Raw genomic sequence first — 27,913 nt, forward strand, 5'->3', positions numbered from 1 at the left:
CTGAGCCTCATTGCGCAGAGCAGCTGTATTTATCCTGCGAAGTCAGACGCCATGACGTAACGAGTAGGCGGACCGTACCACTGAGCCTATGAAGGGGGCGCACCAACCGAGAATGCGGTGCTGAATTTGATAGCGAACACGTGCCGAGTAGATGCTACAGTGACATGGCCGATATGCAGGTTTTTCCCTAGAAATAATAGTATAATACCTAAAGTATATGGACGTGTGAAGGTGTGGCAAGAATGATGATCTTGTAAATCCGTCCAGGTTGTCCCATCGTATGTGGTAGTTTGGTCAGGTCAGAAGCCCACCTTTAACAGCTAAAACTATTAAAGAATAATTTTTGCTCTGATCTGACTATAAAACAACTCCTTTTGAGATCATAAACTTATTTTGTTTACTCCTGAAACTGTGCGTGGAATTCCTTTTTAGGCATGGATCTATTATAGACTACCAAAGGGGAAATATGGAGTGAAGCTAAGCTGAATACGCACAAACTGTGTAAACAAAGTAGATTTTGGTGCTTTGAGCTGCCAGTGACTGAGTGAAAATTGTAAGGTGAGGAGAGGGGGAGCATTTATTTGGGTTCTAAAGTGGCACAGAGTTTGAAAATCGGTGCCTTCCACCCAAACACATCCTTCTTGAATTTATTAATGCCTTGGACTAAAAAAGAATACAGCATTGTTGTCTTCTAATACAAATATCAAAACTCAAATTGAATTCTCAAGTTACAGGCCACAAATTGAGCACCAAGGATTAACCGGCTGGGGCTGAGCTCGCATGTATGCTGGACTAATAAAAATTCCGGTTAGACAACAAATAGAAAGCATTGTAAATAGTCGGATTTAAGGTATTGTTTGTTTTGTATAATTCCATGCAGCTCCCATTGAGTGCCATATTTTAGTTTTTAAGTATTTGATCATAGGCTTAAGTGTACTGGATGAGAAGTGGGTTTCCTGGAAACAATTATTAAAGTTTGGTATAAACCAGCAGTGGCGTAATTAATCTGATAAGTTGCATTAGTTTTGCTATCGTGGGTACATCAGAACATTCGCTTCCCTGGTGACACAGCCAGAATAACCTGGAAATGCATTTCCACCAATGAAAATTGGACTGTTGGGGGGGGAACAGATGCTGTGGATATTATATCTAAACACAACTTGATTATATTAGAATAAAAATGCTCCTCTCTCTCTCTCTCATGCTCCAGGGCCTGTTATTTAATATAATCAACATCTATGTTTTGTGAGAATGTACCTTTGTTAGTCCCAGATGGATTTAGTTATTATCTCTAAAACTTAGTACTTAAACAAAAGCAAAGAAGTCACAACATAAAACAAAACAGAGAATAAGATTTACAAGATTTCATTCCACTTTAGGAGACCAGAGTCTATCTATCTTTAGTTTGGGAACATTGTATTTCTTCACAGGAACACATAGATCTTTGTTTTTTACCCACAAAAGATAAGTTTATCACAAATCTGATATGCATGTAGAAGCTGACAAAACACTTACATAATATCTTAGTGAACCACTTGTTTGCTGAGACATCTTGCATAAATCTATTCTGCATGTCATTGTGAATATTGACATTCTGCATCCATTTCTATTTTTTTCATTAGATATTACAGTGACATAACAGTCACAGTGACATAGCGTTTACAGAGGTTTAGACCACACAGTGTTGCATCAGTGCACTCATCATGAATGTGCAGGGTGGACAGTTTCCTTTCACAGGGCAAAAGTATGATGCAAGATGTACCTGCTGTTGCTTTCTGCACAATGTGTTTGTTGCCGACCATTTTAGACTTCAGAAAATCTAAAATAGCAAACAATAGCAAATCAATAAGTTTTGATTTCTTTTCATTAGATTAATAATGGACTAAAGGTCCCCTTCACTGCTTGTTATCTTTGAAATAAATGTAGCTCGGTAGTGCCGCTACTCTATTTACCTTTATAATGACACCCCAAAGGAGATATGAATATGCAGTAATTTGTGCAAAGGATTTCACAATGTAGACTCTGTTTCTTGTCATTTCTTTGCAAAAGCCCAGAGCCATGCATGGTTTTTGTGAGATTATAATATTATTTTATGCCATGTTATACCCCTAATTAAAGATTGTGAATTATTATGTAGTTTTAGTTTGCATTATTCTCCTGAATTAGAAGAAGGTGATAACTAGTGCATTTGTTAAACTGATTTGCATTACATTAGACTGCTGATTTATTGTGAATGAATGATATTGTTATATGATGCATTATACTGCTGAGTTATAAGAAATACTGTTCGCAGAAAGTCATCGCCTTATTTGTCTGATTAGAAGAGAACAGAACATACTGGAGTTTTCTGCCCCATCTCAGCAGGAGCAGATAAACAGGGAGCCAAGGTCGTAGCTTAGGCGCTGTGTGAGAGAAAGCATGTGAATGTTCAGGCTTTTATGATTAGGTGGGGGCCACTAGAGGCTATAAGAGGTTGATCAATGCTCCACCATTTTGAGATCTGATGCTGTCTGCGTACGGTGTCCATCTCCCACGCGTGTGATCATTAAAATCATCGCTTGACTCAACCCGGCCGGACCAGTGTTGTTCTTTTGGTTTTTCCTCTTGTATCCATCCCCAATATTTGAATCCGTAACATTTTCTTTATGTTTTGCTAGTAAAATGGGAAAGAAATATAGTTTTCAGTGTATGGTTAAGCTTGTTAAACATGTGCAAGCATACATAACAACATAAGGCAAAAACAGAGTTTGTACAATTCCAGTGGGCTTAAAAGTCAATATTTGGTATGAGCACATTTATTTTCCAGCACAGCATGAAATCTCTTAGGAAATTCTCTTGTAATTTCTTTAAGTAGCCTTCAAGAATAGTTCTCCAGGTTTCTTGAAGGACATTCAATGCACTTCTTTGTTGGGTGCCTTTTGTTCTATTCTCTGGGGAGGTCCAATCCATGACTGATTGTGTGCCATTGTGTCGTGTTCTATCCAAGTATGCTTTTGCTACACTGGCAGTGTGTTTGGGATAATTGTCACACTGAATAATTAAGCCATTGCAAATCAGTTGCTTTCCAGATGGTACTGCATGGTGGATACGATACTTATCTTTATAATTCAATCAATTTGAATACGATCCAAATGCCACTGTCTGAAATGTAGCTCCAAACCATGCAGCCTCCACTATGTTTTACATGTGGGTGTAGACACTCACTCCTGACCTCCATTACGTTAGCCTTTATGTCTTGTTTCCCTTCCTTAAGAACGACATTGAGAAACAGTCACCAGAGACCATTTCTAAGGAGGCTGCAGCAAACATGGTTCCATTGAAGGGTCATTTGCATCTCTCGGATCTTGTGTCTTCCTGTTTCTTAACAGCATGACTTTCATTTCACACAAATAGTTTTTTGGACCTGCGTCTTCTGCCTTTCTCCTCCATCTATCCAGTTTCCTCATATTTTTTTCAGGACACACTGCACACCATGCTACAGAAAAATACTATTTTATGCCTGTTAAACTGTGGTCTTTGGGATTTTTTGGGAAGAAAAATATATGTTTTTGGAAAAGGTTCCTAACAGAGTCTCTAAAGATGCAATTTTAAATTAAATTTAAAAAAAAGCAGGTACTTTATGCTTGGTGCTGTACTTTGGTACATTACTGTGTTACTGCATTTTATAATGTATTTTGCAAGTTAACTCACTGTTTTTTGTCTGTATCATTCTCTGTGTTCTCTCCCATAGACACAGTTTTCAGAAAAAACAAAAACAAACACCTTTCATTCAAACTAATTAACCTGAACGATAAAACATGATAAGATAGTTACACATTTTTTAATACAATGATATTAAATATGAAACAATTAAAGAAACAGACAGACAACTTGAAAGGGAGAATATTATTTCTTTGGACAGTATTGCACTAGTTTCCTGGTTGGAGGATAAAGCAAGCAACCCTTTAACAAACTTCCTGCTTCTGTGATTAGACGATCAGAGATAAACCATCATCCTAGGCCAACACAGGATCACACAGGCTTGCTGTATTGTTGTAGTTTCGTTCACAATTATACGAACACCTGTACACTTAACAATCTACACGTCTGACAGTGAAAGCAGAATTTGATATGAAATTACTAATATGTGAAGTGGAGAAATCATCATTTGTCAAAAAAAGAAAAATAATTATTATCAATATTCTGTAATATTGTTTCAGTAGAAATAACGCTCCCTTGCTGGCCAGCAGAATTTAGGCTCATTTTACAGTTAAATAAGAAAATAAATACAGAATTTCAGTAAAATAATCTTTGCGGCATAGATTGTCTCCTATTTGATCATTTCTACCATACTTCATATTTATCCTTCACATATATTTTCTTCTATTGTTGCCACATAAATTACAAAATAATAACATTCTGTAGACAGTTTTCATTAATATTTCACAATACATAGTCACTGGCATTGACTGCAATACAGAACATGATCATCTACTATCTAAAATGTGAGACTTGTCTTTACACGTTATTTCCAATAAAGGTCCAATAGATTTCTTTCCCATTTTAAAACCAAAGAATTACATTTAAATACAATGAAGTGTTTCAAACAGCTCCAGATTTCAGCAAGTATAACTACTCAGCAGTTTATCACCTAACACATACACTTAAGTAATTTTTTTTTACTGCCCTTACCAAGTTTTTCTAACAATTTTCACGGCCACTATTATGACAAGGGAAGTCAAAAACAGCACTTTACGGCACAAAAACCACAGTACTGGAATGTACAGTATGTCCACAGCAGCAAACCATGCAGACAGACCCCATTCACTGCCTCAGCCACACACACACACACACACACACACACACACACACACACACACACACACACACACACACAGAGTTACAGCTACAGTAGTATACACTGTCCTATGCTAAGTGCTTAACAGTATAAAGTGTCTAATAGGTCACACAGTAGCAATCTAACACAACTATTTTGACTACTGTCACTGTCAGCTAATCACCTGGATCATTAAGGGTGGATCTGAGCAAGAGAGAAAACAAGCATCAAATTAAAGTGAAAGTAAAGTATCTGATAGGACCACTCCACTTCTTTAATAAAGAAAATAAATGAACATGATATTTCACAAAAGTGAAGCAAGTCATTTTTTGTATTATACTACCTACAGCAGCGGTCCCCAACCCCCGGGCCTCGGACCGGTACCAGTCCGTGAGTCGTTTGGTACCGGGCCGCGAGAGTTGAGGCTCAGGTGTGAAATGTATAGTTTTTAGGGTTTTTATCGGTTTTCAGCGTTATTTCGTTATCGTTTTTATCGTTTACTCGGTTTTCCTGGGTCTTTTCACGTGTGTTATGAATAAATTTTCTTTTTTTCGGTACCGGTACTAGTTTTATTTTGTTGTATTTATCCGCAACACCTTAAAGGCCGGTCCACGAAAATATTGTCGGGCGTAAACCGGTCCGTGGCGCAAATAAGGTTGGGGACCGCTGACCTACAGTACAATACAAGTCCCTATGGTGGCTCTACACAGTAGAGTTCCTGCTCACATTTTTATGAGATATCCAGATGAGAAATGTATTGATTTTGGGTTTAAACACCATGCGAAAAATAAATTAAATAAAAGATCCATGTTGTTATTCATGTTGTTAATTTGCTTAAAAATTAACAGCTGTTTGCTGTGAGCAAAAGCAGTGCGGCTCATTAACTCACACCAAGCATTGTGTGTAAAAAGCAATTCATGGTGAGTCAGGTATTGCTGTAGGCGTTGCCACAGTTGGTCCAGCAGTAAGTGGCCAGCAATCAATCAGCTAGTTTTTGTAAGACAGCTATGCTGTGTCAGCTGACAGCTAGCCTCCCACACCCATCACATACGCACTGCGTGGACATGGCGGCCTATTTAAACGTCCTTACACTCGCGTTCACTCTACACTGGTGTGTGTTGTTCTGACGCCGTGGCTAGTGTCCGAGTCCCCTGAATTACAGCCTCCGCGTACTTTGGCTCTGCTCAGCTTTTATGCACCCTTGAGGGAATTTATTCCCACTGGTGGATCATTTGAAATGCTCCCTGGATATTTTGTAGTATAATGTGTGCTAGGTTAGAACCACATCACCAAGTCAAACTGTATGCTGCACATCTGTCTCCGATTGCAGAAACTAATAATGTGACTGTTTCCAGAGCTGGTGATAACTTTATGGATTGTTTTTGAATTAAATCTTATCTGTATGATAGGATTTGTTCTATAATGGATCCATTACTACAGCAAACATTGAGTGAATTATGTGGAATATCTGTGTCGAGTATAAGTTATAATCCAAATATCGTATATGTAGTGAGCTGACATGACTGCTAGGAACATCAAAGCACTGTCGAAAAACAGTAAAGATGGTTCCTATGAAGTATTAAGTGAGCAAAAATCCTTGAGTAGTTTCTCATGAAAGGTGTCAGCTCCCTGTGCTGACCACACCTGAGAACGGACGAAGAGAGAAGAAACACAGCAGAGAGTGAAGGGTTTACAAATAAAAGACATGCATGTGCACAGCTTACTGAAACAACCCAAGGCAAAGTAAACCTCCTGGACAAACCAGATGGCTATTCCTGAAAAGGATGGCATCAGAAACTGTAAATTTTCTCTACAGAAACTTTACAGTGAGGTGGATGCATGACTTTAAAGACACAACAGGTTTTTAATGTGAGCTGTAAACACAACCGGGCTCACACTCCTGGATCCTGTGAGTTTTTCTCTTGCTCCTCAGGACCAAACAGCTGGCTGCTACTGCCCTCTGTTGGGCCTCTAATGGACTTGCACTCTGTCTCTGCAGTGGTGCTTGATGGAGGAGCCTTGGTGACATCAACCTCTTTCATTTTGACCTGGTGAGGACTGCCAGAGCGGCTGCGGCTTCGGCTGCCGCTGCGATGGCCGCGGTGCTTGCTCTTACGTGGGCTAGGACTGCGGGACCTCATCTTCATGACAACAGTGCTGTCATCTTCTGAAGTGACATCAGAGCTGTCTGAAGAGCTCGTGTCATCGCCTGAGGTGGGAAGCAGGATCTGAAGACAGATGGAAAAGAGTGTAAGTAAAAGTGGAAAACGTGAAATAAAAAGAGTACAGATGCAGATGAGAACACCAAAGTATTAGTATTTAGTATTTATTTATTTATTGTCATTGTCAAGAACAATGAAATTGCGTTTGGGGCTTCCATACAACCCAAAAAAAAAAAAAGAAGAAAATAATAAATACCCCTTAAAACCCAAGTGTACATATTTAACCCAGTGTGACTCCAATGCAATAAGACAATCCTTAGCAATAATGTTCGTAGAAATTCAGACAAAGACCTGAGAAACATGACAAAATACAACAATGCAACCCATTCAATATTATTGTACTGTGAGATATGATATCAGATATGATAGTTATGATATGGATAAGGAAAGAGCATTTGGCTGTTTTCACGTCAAACAAGCAGTGGGTTGCAATTACCTGAAATGGCTCTGTTACACCCACAATGCTGCTCATGTTGTTGCTATAGTAACCCAAGATAAAGTCTCCTGAGCCTTTAGGCAATTCCTCCTCAGTAAAGGTTACCTGGAAATCAGTCGATAAGACGTTCATTAAATGTGAAAGAAAATTATCCTTGTATTGAAGCCTACGTGCATCCAGATTACCTGATGTTCCTGTCGAAGAAAATCTGATTCCTCCTGCTTGGCCCACACATATCCCACATAGTCTTTGTAGTGTTTGAAACCCACCTATGGGAGAAGTCAGTAAAATCAGTAATACACAGGATTACTTGTCATGCTCAACCTACTTGTTGTAGTATTAATTTCACGTATTGGTTTGTTACCTTGAAAAGTCCAATCCAGTCCCAAGAACTGCGAGAGTAGTTGGGTGCCAGTTTGAATATCACTGTGGCATCAGCAACACTGTTCCACTCATCCTCCACTATGATTGTGACCAGGGGAAGATCCACCTTGTATGGGAACTACAAAGACACTTATCATAGTTATTTAATACCAAAGTGCTGTGAGGTTTCCACGATGTCCTAAAGGATAACGAGAGCAGAGGATAGACCTCATCTAAAATGTCAGTCATGTGCCTGTCGGCGGAGGCTAAAAACACTGCTCTGATATCCTGGACCTCCACAGCATTGCAACATAAGCCTGTTATATTTCTGTTTCTTAAGACAGATTAAACAAACAGCAGATTTGGGCACTTGTGAGATGAAATTCTCCCTGTAAAAGCTCCACTTTAGCACATTTATGTATTGTGAGGAGAAATCTGTACCACCGGGATGAAAGTCTACAGAAGTACAGACAGTTCTATTTATATCACTCGGAAAAGGTCAATAATGGTGTAATCGAGTAGGTGAAGGACAGCAAAATCAATATGAAAGCAAAGGTAAGACCTAATGTTAGTTATTTACAATCACTTGTTTAAGGGTTACTGTAGTCAGGCAAGTAGGGCACAGCTGACGAGACAGTCATCTTTTGAGTCTAATCAAAACCTGTGTGTAACATCAGTTTAAAATAACCACCAACGGGAATCTGATTTGTTGTGAAGTAGGATGAATTGGTTTGATTTGGTCAATGCGATTTTATAGTAAGGTTTAAAGAACTATGTTCAATGTGACAGTCTATACTTTGCTAGTAGCTATGAACACAGAGCGGTTAGCTGCTGTTAGTTTAACAGCTATCTGGCATTTGTCTACACAAACCTGTTGAAAATAACTGTCAGAGCAGAGGAAAGCCCTGTTTAGCCCTCCAGGTGAGACAGATATATGAATTTTATTTATCAAAAATAGTATGGTATCAAAAGCCCGCTCCAAATTCATTTAGCATGTGTATATATTCTTTAAATATTTTCTTTATTTCATTGTCTGACTTTATCATAAATATGCTACATTTCTAGCCAAACTACTCTGATTAGCAATAGAATATGTATTTATTGTATTATCAACTACAGACTAATTTCAAAGATGCAAAGGCCTAATACTGCTCACAATCATCCTCATAACGTACCCTCGGATCCTAAAACAACCATGACCTGGATGACTGAGAGCCTGCACAGACATACCCTAGTGTTTCTCACCTGAAGAGTAAAGATGGAAGAAACTGGTTTGTGGTCACTGACGGTGAATTCCATGTGACTTCGATAGTTGTGCTGCGTCACTTTGGCGCCACTCGTTAGCCCTGAAATGGAGCCACGCTTCCCTGCACCAGCAGGTGCCGTGGCTCTCAGACGCCACAGGATCCGGTCAGTCCAAGCTGGTTTACGTTTCTTCCCACTGGGAAGTTTCCAGAAACAAAAAGATGGGGCATGGCAAAAATAAAGAAATAAATGACGCCATGTTTGAAACCACTAGATCGAGGATAAAATACGAACTGTAAGGATTCATTTAAGCCAGCAAGAGCCTTTCAGAGGATGTGTGTTAAAGGTATCTGGTTAGTGGCCTAGAATTCATAAAAGCACCCCCGGCATCACCAACCTTGTGTCGTATGTATTTGTTCCAACATCAAACTTGTAGGTAGGAGGGAATTTCAGCGGTCCCTCCTGGAATCCCTCTAACACTGTCTCGCTGTCTTTGGCCATGTTTAGCTGTAAATCATAGTACCAATCAGAAGACGTCACATAACTTCAACAATTACTGACGCTGCTCATGGGAATAGTGTGTTTCTGTATCACCCTCTAGTGGCATTCCCTACACACTGCACCACTTCCTGACTAACATCATTTCAGCTTTCGTCTCATAAAATAAAGAACTTCTCTATACAGTTTTACATTCATTTCAGGCTGAATGCACTGAAATAATAATAAGAAAAATAAATATGGATAGAATTTCAATATACACACTCCTCAGTTGCTATGAGATGAGAACTTTTAGTGCTTCTGAGGAAGGCCACATGCAGATGAGCTGAGGTACAATAATTGCATACATATAAACGTTTGGTTTTACCTGATCCTTTTCCCATAATATTGAAAACTTGTTGTTATCAATGGCTGATTTGACCACCTGCATCTCCAGGTCATCGATGCGGAAATTAAGATCCCCGAACCAAAACACCACACTGAAAAAAAAAAAGGAGTCATTTTGTGAATTCAAACAAATGTGACGCTTTAAGTTACCTCAATGACTGTGTAATTATTTCCCTCAGAAACCACGAGCATGGAAAAACAACACTAGGTTGATCTTACAGATACATACAGCATATAGAGGGGAAAAAAATGAGGATGGAGATGAAGGTTATATTCAGAGAAAACAGTTTCCTGGGCAAGACCTAAAAATTTATGAGAGAAAAAAAAAAGAGTAGATTTTTTTTTAGGTTATAAAATCATAAATTTACAAGAAAAGATTCAGAAAGATAGTTCCTAAGGTACTAGATTGCTTTACTTTGCGAGAAACTCAATATTACCACTCATCATATCACAGATGCCACAGCTTCGCACCGACAGTGGGAAACCTCATCAAATTATAGCCCACTTTGCAATCAAATTTTACAACATAACATACTGTTACGTTGAAAAGATGGAGTTCTGGCAGTTTGCAGGTCTGGATCATTCGAGTGTATGCTAACACAATGCCACAATCTTCCCAGGAGTGGATGTCCCAGCAAACTGACCCCAACATCAGACTGTGCAACGCTCAGAGAAAATGCAGAAAACCCAAAAGCTACACCTGAGACTCTCCCAGGCCTCAGTCAACATGTTAAATGATAAATTTCTTGACAATTTCTGTAATAATTTCCTTTGGACAGACAAGACCAAAGTGCAGATGTTTGGCATTAAAGCACAGCACAGTTTTGCAACCCAGGCATCTTCTAGTCACTTAGGTAAGGTATTCTAAAGTCAAATGTGAGGCCATCTGTCTGACAGCTAAAGATTGGCCCCAATTGGGTCATGAAACAGGACAATGAATTGAAGTGCAGCAATAAAATCTACTTTAATGGCCCAGTCAAAGTCCAGACTTCAACCAGATTGAAATGCTGTGAGAGGACCTTAAGAGATCTGTGCATAAATGAATGCCTGCAAACCTCAATGAACTGATGCAACGATGTTAAGAAAACCAAACCAAAGTTCTTCCACAATGACGAGAGAGACGGATAAAGTCATACAAACAAATATGGTTTCATCTTATTCTTGCTGAAGGTGATTCTACAAGCTAGTGAATGATGTGGTGTGCTTAGTCACAGGTCTGCAGAGAGTCCTGTGAAAACTTTACATACGATTGTAACCTACAATCACCACATAATCATAAGCATTTAGACTTCCAGGAGAAAATGCTGAGAATGTGTCTGCTGAGAAGAAAACATGCTGGTTTGGAGGAGGTAAGGTGCAAAAGGAGCTACAATGCAACTGACAGACGCAGAGATATTTCTCATTAGCTCATCCATAATGTTGAATCCTGCCTTTTGAAAGTCAAACTCTGGGGTTCTGCAACTGTTTCAGCCTTAATGGACCGACGTGAGAGAGCGAATAAGTAGCGTCTGACTTTTGGTCATAGCTTATACATTAACCTAAAGTTTCTGTGTTTCTGTGAACTGACATACTCATGGTCAAGAACCCCAGTGGCAGCCTGGCCCTCAAACTGCTGCTGCTGCAGGATGCTCTCAAAGTCCTCCATCCGCTGATCTGAGTTTTCCATGTGAGCCGGGAGGTGGCAGTTGAGAAAGCAGATGGTGTGACCGTACACTGACATGCGGGCACTCACTCCACCTTTATTCCCCTGTAGCAAGGAGCAAGCAGAAGAGAAGTTAAGTGGAAACAAATGAATTCAATGTATGTTATTAGTGATTAAAAAGCCAATAAAAACAGTAATTAGCATGCTACGATTTTCCACTGTATTATATGTGTCTCAGCCACAAACAGGAAGTTCACTCATTAAGGAATACCGAGGGACAATATCAATATTTAATGATAACAGCAGAGAGCACAAAGGTGGGGTCAAGATGAGTCGGCACACAACTTCCCACTGTTCTGACCCACAACAACACCAAAGATGGTGCGTTATAAAACCCACAGTACACGTCGATGTCATTTGAGTTTATAAAATGAGAATTTTACTTTTGAAAAAAGTGTGCGTAGAAATGCTGCAACTAACCTCCTTTCTAAATAAAACTGTGCTTGTTGACAAAACTGCTGTAAAGCAGTTGCTTTTTGGTAAAAATATATTTTACTTTTCAAGCTTAAAACACATTAAAAAATTATTAGATTGGAATATCACTCCAGCCAGCAGTTTGCCTTTGGTTCATTTTTTTTATGCTTGACTTTTCCAAATGTTAATAACAGCTTGCTGCAAGATACCAGCATCTATCTCTATATTTACATAAAACTGGATGAAGCCATGTTTGACTAACAAAGTGCAAGAGCTGATGTGCAGATATTTGGTGTGTCCCATTTCTATATGAGGGTACGTGGGAAAGAGATACCAGCCTAAAAATAAAACCGAGATATAGTCCACTTCTCTGTAGTGCTTTGTTTTTACGTGGGAAGTTTCCATAATGCAGTGCTGGTCACAACAAAATGTCAGTAGCCAGCTCACCCAGTAACCCCCCAGGCCTGTGCGAGTGGTCTCAGTCTGGACTCCACGCAGGAACGGCAAATGGAAATATTTGGCAAAAACCAGCAGTAACACTCCCTGCATCCGCTGGGATGTAACCTAGAGAAGAGAAAGCCATGAAGAATTAGACGGGATAATGTAAATAGACAGCAGAGTTATGAGGACATGCTTTGCATAATTCGCTAAGGAGAGCAGCTGTAAAGTTCACTTGCACATCAGGCTTACAACATGAATATAAAATCTCCTGGCATCCCTCGCACTCGTCCTCTTTTTACCAACTTGCATTTCCATTTTGGCCTGCAGGAGCATGTGGTCTAGTTCAACAGCTACTTCACATGAAGCCCCGGGCAGCTTTTGCCACAGCATCTACACTTACTGAGGTTAAAAAAACCACTAAAACCTTTGATATTTGCCCCTTACCTTTCTCAAAGCCCTTCAACATCCCACCAAGCGTTTCATGATAATATGCAGGATTTGACATTAGTGCACCTCTGGTGCTATTTTTGTTCAGTACAAGACAGTGAGGAATGTTACATGCCATTTACACGAGATGTCAACCCTTCCCATGTCCATGCCTCCTCCCCGCTGCCTTCTCCAGTTGTCCACACATCCCAACCCCCATCCACAGTCTGAAGAAGCACAATCACACCCAGTCTAAATGCCCGCGGGTGGAAATGGAGGCATACATCTCCGCGTGACAGGAGATCCTCTTGCTTGCACACTAACTGGCTGTTGCATAATGGATTCTAGTGAACCGTAAAGTGGACCAACTTCTTTTTTTTGTCATTTGTGTGAGGACACATAACGATTGGGTCTGCGTGCACTTGGGTAAAGTCTGAGGAGAGGGTACCTTGGCCTGCATACACTGTGGATGAACATAAATTCCCATCATCATAATTAAACAAAGAAAAACAAAACAAAACAGAAATCTGCTGAAGGCTGCCAAGCCACATTTTGACCAAGCACAGAAAAGACATTAAAGCCCAAAGACAAATGTGTGAAAGACAGAGACAGAGCGGGGCCATGAGTCCAGCAGCGTATGTTTGACCTTGTACAGCACAAACATGACTAAAGAAATGAGCTGTGAGTGTGATGCTATTTGGAAAAAGTTTAGTGCATTCTTTATCATCTCTAACAGAGATGGACACAGAAACACAGAAAAAGAGAAGTCTTGCATTTAGTGGATTAAACCACGTTGCAATCAGAAAGGCCAGACTGCCTTTGCTATTCAGAGCACTTAAATTGTAGCTTACTTGTACAGGAACTATGGTGAACATCAGCAGAAACCGTGCAGTGAATGGCCCGAAAAAATGTGTTGGAAGCTGCACTGCACAAGAAAAGGCTTCCTTGAACAGTCAGTTTGAACCCAACAATGAGTCACAGCGAGCAGAGTATCTCAAGGCAGAAAGTATAGATGGTGTGTCTCGTTACTACGTTTCTTTTGTCATGACTAAACATCTTCCTACTGCCACAACCGTGCATCTCACTTTACTTGTTAGCCTGACAACCCCCACGACCTGTTCACGGCATTGATTTCTACTAGAAACTTAAAAAAGGTCACATCGCGATGATCATTAACAAGGTTTAAACTAACGTAGCAGGACTGCGAGACAGCCAGAGGACAGCATCAGTCACACTGTCAGAGGCCCATCAACACTGACAACAACGAGATCCAAAAATAAAACAGCACCCTGGGAGACGTTTGTCTAGCTCTTTCAACTCGACAGCTGATTCACGCGGCCTGGCTCACCATGCCAACTGAGCCAAGCATTGTTGCAGACGCAGCCAGACAAACACCGACCACAGCGTTTAAACACAAACAATACAAATGAAATCAAAAGGTCTGATTTTTTTATCTGACAATAATGTTTTTATTCCTTTAATGTCGTATTTGATTTTGAAACAATATTCAATATATACTAGAAATATGTGCATAACACTTATTCCACATAAGAATCCCCTTTCTTGACTTTTGTTTTCCTATCAAAACAGTAGTTAACTATGCTTAATCTTTACAGCATCATTATATCTCATCTATGAGCTATAATAGTAGTACCTTTTATTTTGTGGTGAATACCAGGAACAGGAGTTAAAAAAAAATAAAGGTGGAAATACTGCAAAAGGGGCTTCAGGAGACTGAGGACAAGCCGCTAAATAAAGCGACCAGTGGAAATAAAAGTGGGCTGAACTTACTGAAGATCAGAGGGGATGACGAGCCTCTCTCTCTTTTTTTCCTGCTGCTGGGTAATTTCTTCTCATCATCAAAGACACTATCTTTTTCATCATAAACTGTGGATTTGCATTACTCTTATCTCTGGATTTTATGGACTTATGGACTTTATGGACTACATGGAATTTTTTCTACTTGTACTCAGACTGACTTATCTATGTGAGCTACGCTGTCTATAAGGAGAGACTGAAGAGTGTGCGCTGGTGTGTGGGACTGTGTGTATGAGCGTACTGGAATGAAATATGATGGAAAATTAATTTAATAAAACGAATCGGTATTTTCGTAACTCCTAGTAACACATGAAACCTACTGGAGATCTTAAGATAGTATTTATCCCCATCTTCTATATTAGTACACCTACAATCGGTATATGTAGCTATAGACAGAGAAAGAGGGGCACAGGTCTGAAGGTTCAAAAAGGGAGACCGACAGTCAGTAAGAGCTCGACATTAGCAGCCTGGCAGACAGGATAAGATAACAGATTCGCTGACATTACACGCTTCTAGCAAATTATCACCCCATCCGTTGCTCAGGGAACAAAATGAGCTGAGAGAGTAAGAAGCGGCAAGCTCGTCAGGAATCCCACGATACATCTAAGCTGTTGAGCACTTCACCATAAGAGTGTGCATATGTGTTTACAACAGAAGCCATTACTGACCAGCACATAACCAAAGGGGCTGAGTCTCTCCATGCAGACTTCGCTCCACTGGTCTGTGAAGAGGGCGTCTTTCAGTCTTTTGTTAATCATTGAGTTTACTTCCTGCAGCCTTGAAGAAAAACAAAAAAAGACACAGAGCAGGGTAAAAGGGTCAAGAGCAGACAGACAAGGAAAAGGAGCTAATGAGAGCGTGCTTTGATAATGTAATCAAAGCACTTTTGTTTTTTCCATAAGGAGAGAGAGACATTCAAATCTGGGCCTGACTGCTCATTAGATGCATTGTATTGCAGCGCTGACGTGCATATAAACAGGCCAATCGGCTTTAATGCTGAACAAATGAGATAGTCGAGGCAAAACACTCACCCGATGATGTACATGTCTGTGTTTCCGTCACCCACATTCAGCCCGAGCAGAGAAGTGATGTCATCGGGTGGTGTGGCTGAACCCACATTCCAAGTGACGATGTGCAGCCTGTTGGAAAAGGGCGCTATATAAAAAACTCTTGCAAACACTCATCTCCTGCTCACCTGTATCGCAACCTGCAGACAAACCTACAGTGAATGCAACAGCAGATCACATCGACAATAATGCTTTCAGTCGATGTTTCACTACAATGCAAAGCCTTGACCGTCTTTCAACATTATGTGACATCGTCTACAAATCACTTAAACAGAACAGGCTTATTTTAGCTTCACAAAGTCACTCATTTTGATTCATACTCAGGAAAACTTTACTAAATTACTTAAAAAATATCAAATTAAAATAAATGGCACTGAAAGCCAGCCGCAACAGACAAACTGATAATATTGTTTCCCAGCACCTGGGCCACTCAAAGACATGCATACAAAGTAAATAAAACCTAAATCACTCATATAAATGTAAATGTGAGGACATGTTTGTCTTTGTAGCTCTAATTGGCTCTTTAAAAGACTAGAGACCTCCAGGGTAAACCCTGTCTCTCAGCCAGAGTGTACACTGGGCCAGGATCCAGTTACATGCAATACTGAGAAAATGGATTTTAATGGAGTATAACATGCCTAGATCCTAAAGTTTCTACTTTATATGCCAAACAAATCCAAGGGTGTAAGATGTGGTGAGGATACCGTCACCTCTCTTCATCCTAAATAAAGGACACGTCTCATAATCTGATACTATACTTTAAACATCAAAACTTTTAAGCATACCAATAAGTATGAAACCTCTTCCTAATGCAGGGGGGCTAATTGCTTTTTACAGTGCTCAGCATCTAATAGTGTTATCATTAAATTAATCTTCATTGAACTTCTTATCATTAGCTTAATTTTTGTGCTTCTATAAAAAACGATCCCCTGAGGATCCACTAATCAGTGTTACTACAACCTTGATATTTGGTGTTACGGCTCTGCTGCTATCCCTCTGAAGCCACAGCAGCAGTACAACCAGCAAGTAAGAACAGCCCAGGCATCAACAACAACAATTATTGAGCCTGACACAGCAAGGAAGGTGCAGTGGGGTGGAGGTGGGTTGCCAAGGGGCTTGTAGATGCGCAGCAACTGTGACTAGGCCAAAGCAACTTCAATAACATGGTTTCACTTCGTAAATGGGTTATTATGTAATTTATAAAAACATTAAATGTCTATAATGAAACTTTTCAATATTCAGGCCATTATTCCCAAATTTTTACACACAGAAACAATGATAATAAAAATACAGTGACATCATTCTGCAAAAACTTGCCACACTTTGGCCTCATGTTTACTATAATCGCAACCTTCCAGTGTCACTATCAATGAATATAAATAAATGTGATGTGTGCCACAGTTAATCTGTCTCAGCTGTCTGGGCAGGACAGGGCCTGCCGAGGCATGCTCAGACACACACACACACACAGGAAACTTGCCTGAAGTCTTCCACAGTCTGCGCCTGAGTGTCAGCTGTACCTGCCACAGAGAGAGCTCTCTGTGCATGAGGGTTCAGGTGATGAGGCACATGCCTGCTGGCAGATGGGTGGGGCACGGAGGCAGCTCTTACTGGGTGGTGGCCTGGACCTTTAGGACCAGCCTTAATGCCGGGCCCAGTATACTCTTCTGAGAGCTTGACTGCTGAAGGGTGAGAGGGTTTGGAATGACTGGCCACATTGCCATCAGGGTCACACTCCTCCTGGTTAGGCAGTGCAGTGGATTCTGCTTTGGGCTCGGCTTTGAGTTCAGAGATATCTACAGAGCCCTCAACTCTGGCAGTCCTCTGCGGCCGCCGAGGCCTGGCAGGCACTGCGTGTTGGCCAGTGCTAGAGTCGGTGGCAAGAGCTGACGTATCTGAAGGCGTAGCTGAAGTTGCTGTTACAGCTGCTGCTTCGCTGTTTGGGTTGCCTTCTGAGGTCTGGAGCTGGGTTGGATTATCTTGGTCCATTTCTTAAGATTTCTGTGACGACAAAAACAGACTGTATCAACTCAGATGGCACACATTACGTTTGTATTTTAGAGCATATATTAGAAAATATAACGCTGTGTAATAAATGGAGCTAACAAAGCACACAGTGAACTTGTAACACTGCACAACACAACCTGTAGCCTTTTTAACAAATGACACACCAATTCAGCTGATGACTAAAAGGCCGTCATAAGACTGACCCAGCAGAACAACTGAGTGAGTCATTCTGGCTCCCCGCATCATGAATGTACAATTACCTGGTTTCTTATGGCCTTGGAAACAGCTGAATGTACCGAATACAATGACGAAACAAAACTCACATAACAGAATAAAGAGCATAATGCATAACGAGACACAAAGAGGCATGTTGTCTTACTGTGGCTACAGGATTGGACATTTTGTGAATAAAAGCCTGGACGCAGTTCATCATCCTCTCTGCTTCTACCTAAGCCCCCTGCCTGTCCTCCAGTAACCAGGGAGATACTCAGTCAGTTCATATCAGCTCAAAGCACCTGTCACACACTAACACGAGGAACCACTGCACGGTCCAGAAGAGCAAAAAGCAACAGCCCAGAATAAACCACAACAGCAACAGCGCAGAGAGAGGAAGCTGCAGAGAGATAAATAACAAATTCAAATAGGCCATTTATTCACGCAACGACGTATTCAATCATTGTCCTTATCTCATTTGCGTTTCTCGACTGTGGATTGATAAAATACAAAAGCAGCACAAGCTACTGAAGTCCCATTTAAATGACAATTTTTAATCTAAGTGCAAAAAATGTGCACCATGTAAAAATCTTAGGGACAGGTCGGGGACAAGCTGGAAAAAAAGCTGATTTGGGCACAAAACGGTGACGGATCTGCGAGTCAGTGGCGTTTCAAGTGTAACGTGTGGGGGTGGTGGTGGTAGTGAGGGTGAGGACAAACCTAACCTTCTGGGTGAAAATCACAGGAATCATTGGGGACACAGAGGCAACACAGCTCCCTCGTATTTATTCACATGACCTTGAGCAGCAGGAGGTTGTGGCTTTAACGCAGGGAGGAGGGTCACCTCTGTATTCCACATGTGCTCATTAACATGCTGGTCTTTCAGTTCACCAATAACCTGGTGCCTGACTGGGTATAAAGTATTCTTATGATCCATGTATGACATTTAGTCGGGTGGGGGAGCATGAAGGAGGAGGGTGAGTGGGCACACGTGGGAGTGGGTGGGTGCAAAACGAGCTGAGGGCAGCGGGAGGAAGAGCCAAGCGAGTCAGCCCTTCATTCAGCGACAGCACCGAGTCTTTTTGCAGAATGTCTCCAAATTGATCCTCTCACACTTCCCTCTGGCACTGTGTATTTTTCCAGGCTTTAATCCCCCCTGCTCTCTTATCGTTCCACTTCTCTAATCCTTTCCCTCCCCATCTTCCAAATTCTGTTGTTCCGGCTTCCAACCTTTAGTGTATGGACACCGAACTGCTTCGTTTTTGGATGTAGACTACTCCCGAGCTAAAAACGTTCCATTTCTTTCCTCTCTTAACCCATCTGAACTAAAAGGTGACCCTTGAGGCTCTGTGTCGTCTTCTCTCAGCCAGCCACCTCACAGCCACTATCAACGCAAGACATCATATGCTACCGTCACAACAACCATACAGAGATTGTAATCAATGGTAAAGTATGTTCAAGTGCTCAGAGATGTGGAAAAATGAAAAATGAGAGAGAAGACTGAAAATCTAGATCGAGTTCAGTTCATCTTTCTAACATTCTCATTTCCTTCTTGCATGACGGAGGAAGAGCCAAATATTTGCCTTTCTGGGAACAATTACGACAGGCTGCCAATTTTTATTCCACTCACGTTCAGAGAGGAGAGAGTGGAATGATTTGATAATAACAAATGTGTCATAGTGTTTACATGCAGCCTCTTGAGGGGGTGAGAGCTGAGAGAGCCAGGAAGGATGTGGTGTAACCCAAACAGCAGGCTCCAACCAGCCTCCTTGGCTTCTTTGGTGGGATTCACTGACTATACAGTTTTGGATGACAGTCACACACTATTTTTTCTTCTATTTCCACACACGGACTTTGATCTTTTGTAGTGGCTCTGTGATAGACTGGCAACCTGTCCAAGGTGTAACTGCCTTATGACAGCTGGTATAGACTCAAGGTCAACCATGACCCAAAACTGGATGGATGGGTGGAGGGATTTAAACCACTGGCTCTGAATTACAGTACTGACACCAGTTTTGGGATCCACCAATTAACTAACAATACACTATCATTCATACACTTCACTATCATTATCATTTTTCAGGTTTTAAAATATTGAAGTTGAGCTATTTTTTAAAATTACAGCTGAAAGAAATAGACTTAACAGCAAATGTACTAAGGTCACCTTGCTGGTACTTGATTGGACTCCTTTTGCCTTTAGAACTGCATTAATTATTTGTTGCACAGATTTAACAAGGTCCTGCAAAAATTCCAGGATCTGAGTTCAATTCCACCATCAGGTGGAGTTTCTGTGTGGAGTTTGCGTGTTCCCAGAGTCCAAAGACATGCAGTTAGTGGAGATAGGTTAACTGGAAACACACAACCGTGGAGGTGAGCATGAATGGTTGTCTCTGTCCTGCGACCTGTCCAGGGTGTACCCTGCCTCTCGCCCTAAGACAGCTAGGATAGGCTCCATTGCGACCCTGTAAAGGGTAAGTAGAAATGAATGGATGGATTTTGATCCATTTTGACAAGACAGCATCACATTGTTCCTGCACATTCGTCAGCTGCACGTCCATGATGTTCCACCACACCCTAAAGGTGCTCTGTTGGATCTGGTGACTATGGAGACTATCTGAGTGCAATGAACTAATCATCCATCCATCCATCCATCCATTCGCTTCCGCTTATCCTTTTCAGGGTCGCGGGGGGGGCTGGAGCCTATCCCAGCTGTCATAGGGCGAGAGGCAGGGTACACCCTGGACAGGTCGCCAGTCTGTCGCAGGGCCAACACAGAGGGACAGACAACCATTCGCACTCACATTCATTCGCACATTCACACCTAGTGACAATTTGGATTATCCAATTAACCTATCCCCACAAGTGGGCATAGGTGAACTAATCATGTTCAAAAAATAGTTTGCGCTTCGTGACATGGTGCGCTATCCTGCTGGAAGCAGCCATTAGAAGATGGGTACACTTTGGTGATAAAGGGATGAGCAGGGTCAGCAACAATACTCAGGCAGGCTGTGGCGTTTAAAGAATACTCTGTTGATACTAAAGGGCACAAAGTGTGCCAAAAAAATGTCCCCCCACACTACGCCACTACCGGTAGCCTGAACCATTGACAACAGGCAGGATGGATCCATGCTTTCATGTAGTTTACACCAAATTCTGGCCCTACCATCTGAATGTTGAAGCACAAATCAAGACTCAACAGACCAGGCAATGTCTTTCCAATCTTCTGTTGTCCAATTTTGTGACTTGTAGCCTCAGTTTCCTGTTCTCAGCAGGAGTGGCACCAGGAGTGGTTTTCTGCTGCTGCAGCCCATCAGCTTCAAGGTTTGATGTATATTCAGAGATGTTTTTCTGCATACCTTGGTTATGAGGAGTGGACACTTGAGTTATTGGTACCTTGCCATCACCTCAAAGTAATCAAGTCGTTCTCTCCTCTGACATCTAATATCTACAAGGTACTTTTACCCAGAGAACCTCTAATCACTGAATATTTTCCCTTTTTTTAGACCAGTCTCTGTAAACCTGAGTGATAGTTGAGTGTGAAAACCCCAGCAGACCAGCAGTTTTTGAAATACCGAGACCAGCCCAGCAGCAACCGCGACACATTCAAAGTTACTTAAATCATCTTCCTTCCCCATTCTGATTCTTGGTTTGGACTTCAGCAGGTCGTCTTGACATAACCAAATGCCCTGAGTTCCTGTCATGTGATTTGCTGATTAGATGTTTGCTTTTATATGAATAGGTGTATCTAATATAATGACCAGTGAATGTGGAAAACCTCGGGCTCTATGGACAAGACTGATTTGGGAGAATTTTGAAAGTTTCCTAATTGCTTCTCTTCTAAATTTAATCTGAGGTAACCACACAGCCCCACTGACATTACTGTGTGCACGATCTGATATCCACTTGTTGGCGTTGTTCCCACATCATCATAATTATTGTTGATCCAGGTTCAACATTGTAAGTGACCAGTCACTTTGGTGTGATGTCATAGTTGTGCAACTACAAATAAATGCCTTAAAAAAAACTACTTCACTTGCAAGATCTCTACTAGATCCAGCATTTTGAATTCTTTGCCCTTAAGAAGCATTTTGAGGATATTAGATTGTCTTTAGTGTAGCCTCTTCATTTACTGTGCCCAGCTTGCATGCAGTCTAATAAAAATGGTTCTGGTGTGTTTACATTACAGACACATTCCCCCATACAAGCACCTCCGGGCTTAAAGACTTTAATTGGCTTTCTGAATTGTTTTGCCTTGCTGACCATCAAAGCCCCCCGACTACACCACAAGTTCATTAACGTCTGTTCAGCTGACCCTCATTCATTTGACAAAAGCCACTGCGACGAGTCATGGAATACTGACACAGGTAAGTCCAACTACCAAGGGAATCATTTAGAGCATGGCTTAATTAAAAATTATATCTATATTTTGGATCAAATGGAGAAGGAATTAAATACATTGAAATGCCAATGTTTTATCCTATTCCTTGTTCACACACAGATTCCAGCTGACATGCCAGTCACATTTTGCCCTCTTTAGTGTTGAATGCTGGAGTTACAGCCAAGCAGTACATTGGTGTTGAGAGCCTCCAGAGCCATATGCCCCTGTGACAGGGATACTAATGATGACCCGTACTGAAACGACACCGGCAGTAAATGACCACAGCTGTAAATGGCTCCTCCAGGTCCTAATGCCACTGAGTATCGCTCCTCTGTATCCAAGGAGCTGCATCTTTCTGATCAGGTCATAGCCAGGGCTGCAGGATGTCACTATGATTTCTCCTACAGTCTAACACTTAAGACACGTGCTGACAACACACAGTGCGCTGTCTGCACTGTAAAACTATGTTGTGAGTTGCAATTTCCAGTTCTGTCCATTACCAATTATAGAAATCAGTCGAATGGAAAGATTCACTTCCTAAAGCTTTCTGCTTCGAAGACTCTCCATAGGGAACATTGGTCACCATGTTGCAAAAGCAGCATCTTATATAGCGAGTTATCTTCATGCATATGTTTGTTGCACACTGTCAAGTAATTGAGATGAATGTAGCTAAAGGAATGTGAAACAGCTTCTGACCGTGTGGACTAATGTCTGCATTTGCAAGATAGCAAAAGGATCTCTCACAGAGACGTTGGTTCATTACTCACAGTTTTCCTTCCTGAGCAGTATTTAAATACAAGCCAAAGAAACTGATTTAAATCACAAAATTCTGCAACTGCATCTTTGTATCATCGCTGTAATCATTCTTGTATACACTGACACAAGCGTTGAGTAATAATCAGTCCTTTGAGCTGACATTACACACACTGTTTTGAAATACGGAGTGGAGACATTCTATCATGACCCCCACCCCCCACCCCCAATAACTCCTATTACATGTAAGGGATTAAGTAACTGAATGGTTTACCTCATAATGCTACATTTATAACAAGAGTCAGTTAAATGACACACACACATTGTGTAATATGCAAACATCCCTAACAAGCCAACAGTGCTTTTCATTCATCTGATATCTTGTATGTAAACATTAGAATCTTGCATGTAAGCCTGCTGTAAATATTCACATTTCCTGTGCCACAGATGGCTGTGACACCTCGGCTGGAACAAGAACAGCAGCCGAGTACTTGGCCTAATTACACTCTTCCTTCAAGGACAGGAAAAGAGAATGAAGGTCAGTTTTAACAGTGCTGTGTTGTGCATCACATCTGAGTTGAGATACTAAGTCTGCATGTGTTTGTGAGCCCTTATGTATGAGATGAGGGTGGAAAAGATGACAAGCAGCCTGTGGGCATGCGTGTGTAAAGCGATGCAAAAGGTGGAAAGACAGTTTTTAATTTTAATTTTTTTTTTGTTAATGTCTTGTCATACTTTCATATTATAAACAAATGATGTAGCGCGCACGTGTACGCACACATCCACGGCAACGAAGTCAGGTTTCTGGAATTTTTCTGCAGCTGCTCTTAAGGCGTAACAGCAATTAACACTTCCTGTCTCGGTAACGCAAGCGTCTCTATATGTATTCTGTTTTAAGAAAAGCTGAAAGTTGTGTAACAGAAGCTCCTAATAGGTTTCAATCGAGAACATAACGCATGCGTGTCTCATTAATTATCACCTTTACCTGTTTGCGATCGTCTGCGCCGAAAAATTTTAAGAGCTGGGGTTCTGCAGAGTCTGTCTGTCTGTCTGTCCGGAGCGCCGATGGAAGATGGGAATTTACAGGAAATTATAGAAAGAAAAAATTGGGGAAAAAGAAACGCGCTCAACTTTTATTTCCAGTCGCCTCTCTGATGAAACCATCGGCATCTCAAGCGCTTTTCTCGCCTTCCTTCCTTCCTTCCTTCCTCAGCGGGAGGTAGGAGAGAGGAGGAGCTGGTGGGTTTAGCCAGGCAGGCTACATGCCTCAGAAACACATTCCCCCTTCTTGTGTTTAAAGACACAGGCTTCAAATTACAGAAGACGTCCCGGACGGTATGAGAGAGCGCGAGCGACCAAGAGCGCTTCCGTAAACGAGCAGCCGCTGTCTGCCAATGTTGGCGGACGATTACTGTGCAGAGTGAGTCAGAGTCTGCCAGAACTGCGACTACCAGAAAGGACACTGGGCAATTAGGCTGCAACTACAAACATGGCTTCCGCGCGGATGTACACTGTTTGCCACGAGAACACACTAAATGATGCACAATGTCAGGGTGCAAGTTTTTTTTTTAAAAAAAGAAAGAAAGAAAAGACAAGAAAAGAAAGATGGAAAACGTACATTAGGAACGTCAGATCTATGTATTCTCACTCTATGATGGCGCACTCCTGCTGTCTGGTGGTTACTGTGTTGAAGAGCGTGGGAGAAAATTAGCGAGGCTTGTATGCCTTTAACTTTCAATCAAATAGCAGTGACTGAGTCATTTTAATGCTCTTTATAGTAACAGCTGAACAAACCCCCAGATGTGCTTCTTTCTATTTGTGGATTTAGGATTTGGCACAGCCCCCAAGCGCAACAGCGCCATTGCCGGTCAACAGTGGTAGCGCCTGTGCTTTGGTGACCTTAAGAAAAAGGCAGGGCCGACAGGATTAGAAATGAGTACATCAGAGGGACAGCTCAGGCTGAGGTTTGGAGACACAGTTCAAGAGGCGAGGCTGAGATGACGTGGACATGTGCAGAGGAGGTATAGTGGATATACTGGGCACAATTATGCTGAATATGAAGCTGTCAGGCAGGAGGAAAAGAAAGACCTCGGAGAGAGCTCATGGATGTAGTGAAGGAGGACATGCCACAAAGGACACAGGTGTGACAAAGGAGGATGCTAGGGATAGGGTGAGATGGTGGTGACCCCTAAACTCTGTTGCGGGGCATATTATTTAAACCAATTTTTGACAGTCCTCAGATCTCATCTCACTGCTTAGAGACACTAGCTGGAGTTCCATAAATTGCTGCACTGTTCTTCCTCCTCTTAGATGTCTTTTTACACTGTCCATTAACAACAAAAGGCAATAAATGGCCTTCCACGGCTCCTCAGTGGTGAACATGGTCTCCTACAGCCTGGGTGTTGGGTACGCAGGGGCCACAACTGAGAACAGGAAGGCTGTGCAGAGGGAAACTAACACCAACCAAAAAAATCCTTGGCCGCTCTCTGCCACCCCTGGAGGCGATCGCCAGATCTTCCTATCTCAGAAAAACCAGGTCCCACACCTTCACACTCATAAACAGCTTCTTCCCCTGGGCCACTCAGACTGTCAATAAACACTATGCCCCCCACACCCCACCTCTGCTCACCTTCCTCACCAACCTGAGCCATGGTCTGAGAAACCCTCATCACTCAGGCCACTCACACATGGACTCTACTCAGACCAAGTCTTATCTCTGCACTGCTTCCAAGCAACTATTGTTCTCTAATGTGTGCCTTTGTCTTATTGTTGTGTATATTCCTCTTGGTTGTATATATTTCTCCTGTTTGCTGTTTATTCCTGCCATCTACCATTTATATTTTATTCCGGTACAGCATGTACAATGACACAAAAGGACTATACTATTCTAAATAATTTAATCAGGGCAGGTTTCTTAAGTTTCCTTTCTTACTTTTGATTGATGGGTGGGGGCTTTATTATAATAGAACAGGGGAGCAAAGAATGAAGAGCAGGGAGAAAGACAATCAGTAAATAGCCTCAGGCCAGATTCTAACCCAGCATTTAGCCTCCCGTCAGACCACAATAGTTTTATTCCATTTCATTCCAATTAGTTTTAAGTCATATGGGTCACCTGCTTTGCCTGATGAACTAAACCATCACCCAGTGTTGCACATTTGTACCTTATGTCACTTATTAAACATGTAATATACTCACTTCCTAGTTATGGGTCAATGATACAGTGATAATGCTGTATCTTTGTGTAATGTTTTTTCATTACTTCTAATTATCGTTATTGTATTTACTGCATATAAATGTCAAAATAAAGACTTGGAACTAGTGCACTCACTGTCATAAATACCGGTTTATTCAAAGAGGGGAAAAAAACTAATTAATTCTACGTTAGCCTGTGGAAACACCTGAGGGTACCTCATGAGTCTCACTGGTACTTAAAAATGCATGAGTCAAAAACGGAGTGTGTGTTTATGTCTGTGCTATTTAGGGCCAAGACTTGGGAAAAGCCGTGCACTGTGGTTAGCTTGAAGCTGCTAACAGTACCTACACTAGACCTTCATAACACTACCTGTAACAAACAGTTAATTATTTATCTTAACTTAATGCATGAACATTGATGCATTTTCACATTACTACAGAAAAAAAAATATAACAGCATGCACAATCCTTAGGACACTCCTTATTCTCAAGAATTCTGCTCAATGTTTACAAGCTGCTACACTGGTCACTTTAAATCACTTAAAGGTCACTTTAAATAATTCAAACTATAAAATTTAAATTGTTATTGATACTTTTATCTCCTAATCTTAAAGTGTATATTTATTTTCTTACCCTTCTTATATTTATTGTTTGTTTTTCTTTTGCACTGATGTAACCATTCCTCCCTCCTTTGAATTTTATACAACCAACGTCCCTTCCTTTCCTCCTCCCACTGCTTTTGCCATCTTGCTCCGGAAAAGTGACTGCTGAATTTCCGCCAAAGCATCTGCTCTACTGTCTGAGTGACTATGCTGTAGACTGACCAATGATGAACTTGAATCTGAACAAATGACAGCATGTAAAGGTCTCACGTCTTCTTTAACCTTTCATCAAACCACAATCCAAGAAACTTAAATTTACTCACCCTTTCTAATTCTTGATCATACAACTTAAGCTTGATGTCTTTACCAACTCTCTTCCTTGTAAAAAAAACATCACCTTGGTTTTATCAACCGAAAATTTAAAACCCCACTTATAAGACCACTCTTCGACTCTTCTAATTGTTCCCTGCAGTTTCTTCACAATATACTCTATATTTTCCCCTCTCTTCCATATTGCTCCATCATCAGCAAAAAGTGAACATCCCACCCCTGCTTCTATATCATTAAACACATCATCTATCATCAAAGAAAATAACATAGGGCTCACTATGCTCCCTTGAGGTGTACCATTTTCTACCAAAAACCTTTCAGAAAAAACCTTCCCAATCCTCACTTGAATATGTCGCCCCTTTAAAAAAATCCATTATCCACCCGTACATCCTCCCCCTAATACCCAATTTACAGAGTTTAATTAGTAGGCCATCTCTCCACATCATATCATAGGCCGTTTCTATATCAAAACTACACTCTCACTGTTTGTTTGTGCTTTTCGAACTTCATGTTCCAAACATAAAACTGGATCCATAGTATTCCTCCTTCTTCTAAACCCACTTTGATATTTAGAGATAAATCCACAAAAGATCTTTAGCGGAC

At 41.2% G+C, this 27,913-nt stretch overlaps 1 protein-coding gene across 1 annotated transcript; it reads right to left on the reverse strand.

Moving 5' to 3' along the window:
- Window positions 1-6,708: 6,708 nt before the first annotated feature.
- On the reverse strand, window positions 6,709-24,333 carry inpp5jb (inositol polyphosphate-5-phosphatase Jb). The gene is made up of 13 exons (XM_085368291.1): window positions 24,172-24,333; window positions 17,316-17,836; window positions 15,800-15,907; window positions 15,437-15,545; window positions 12,531-12,647; window positions 11,539-11,714; window positions 9,948-10,059; window positions 9,480-9,589; window positions 9,083-9,278; window positions 7,839-7,976; window positions 7,660-7,743; window positions 7,475-7,579; window positions 6,709-7,044 (listed from the first exon to the last, which is right to left on the reverse strand). Exons 2-13 carry the CDS (start codon window positions 17,822-17,824, stop codon window positions 6,709-6,711), a joined length of 2,100 nt encoding a protein of 699 aa, XP_085224417.1. The 5' UTR covers window positions 17,825-17,836; window positions 24,172-24,333.
- Between the last annotated feature and the right edge of the window lie 3,580 nt (window positions 24,334-27,913).

This window comes from Diplotaxodon limnothrissa, linkage group LG12, assembly GCF_057381915.1.
Source record: "Diplotaxodon limnothrissa isolate DT_005_m linkage group LG12, D_limnothrissa_male_GT1.1, whole genome shotgun sequence".
NCBI lineage: Eukaryota > Metazoa > Chordata > Actinopteri > Cichliformes > Cichlidae > Diplotaxodon > Diplotaxodon limnothrissa.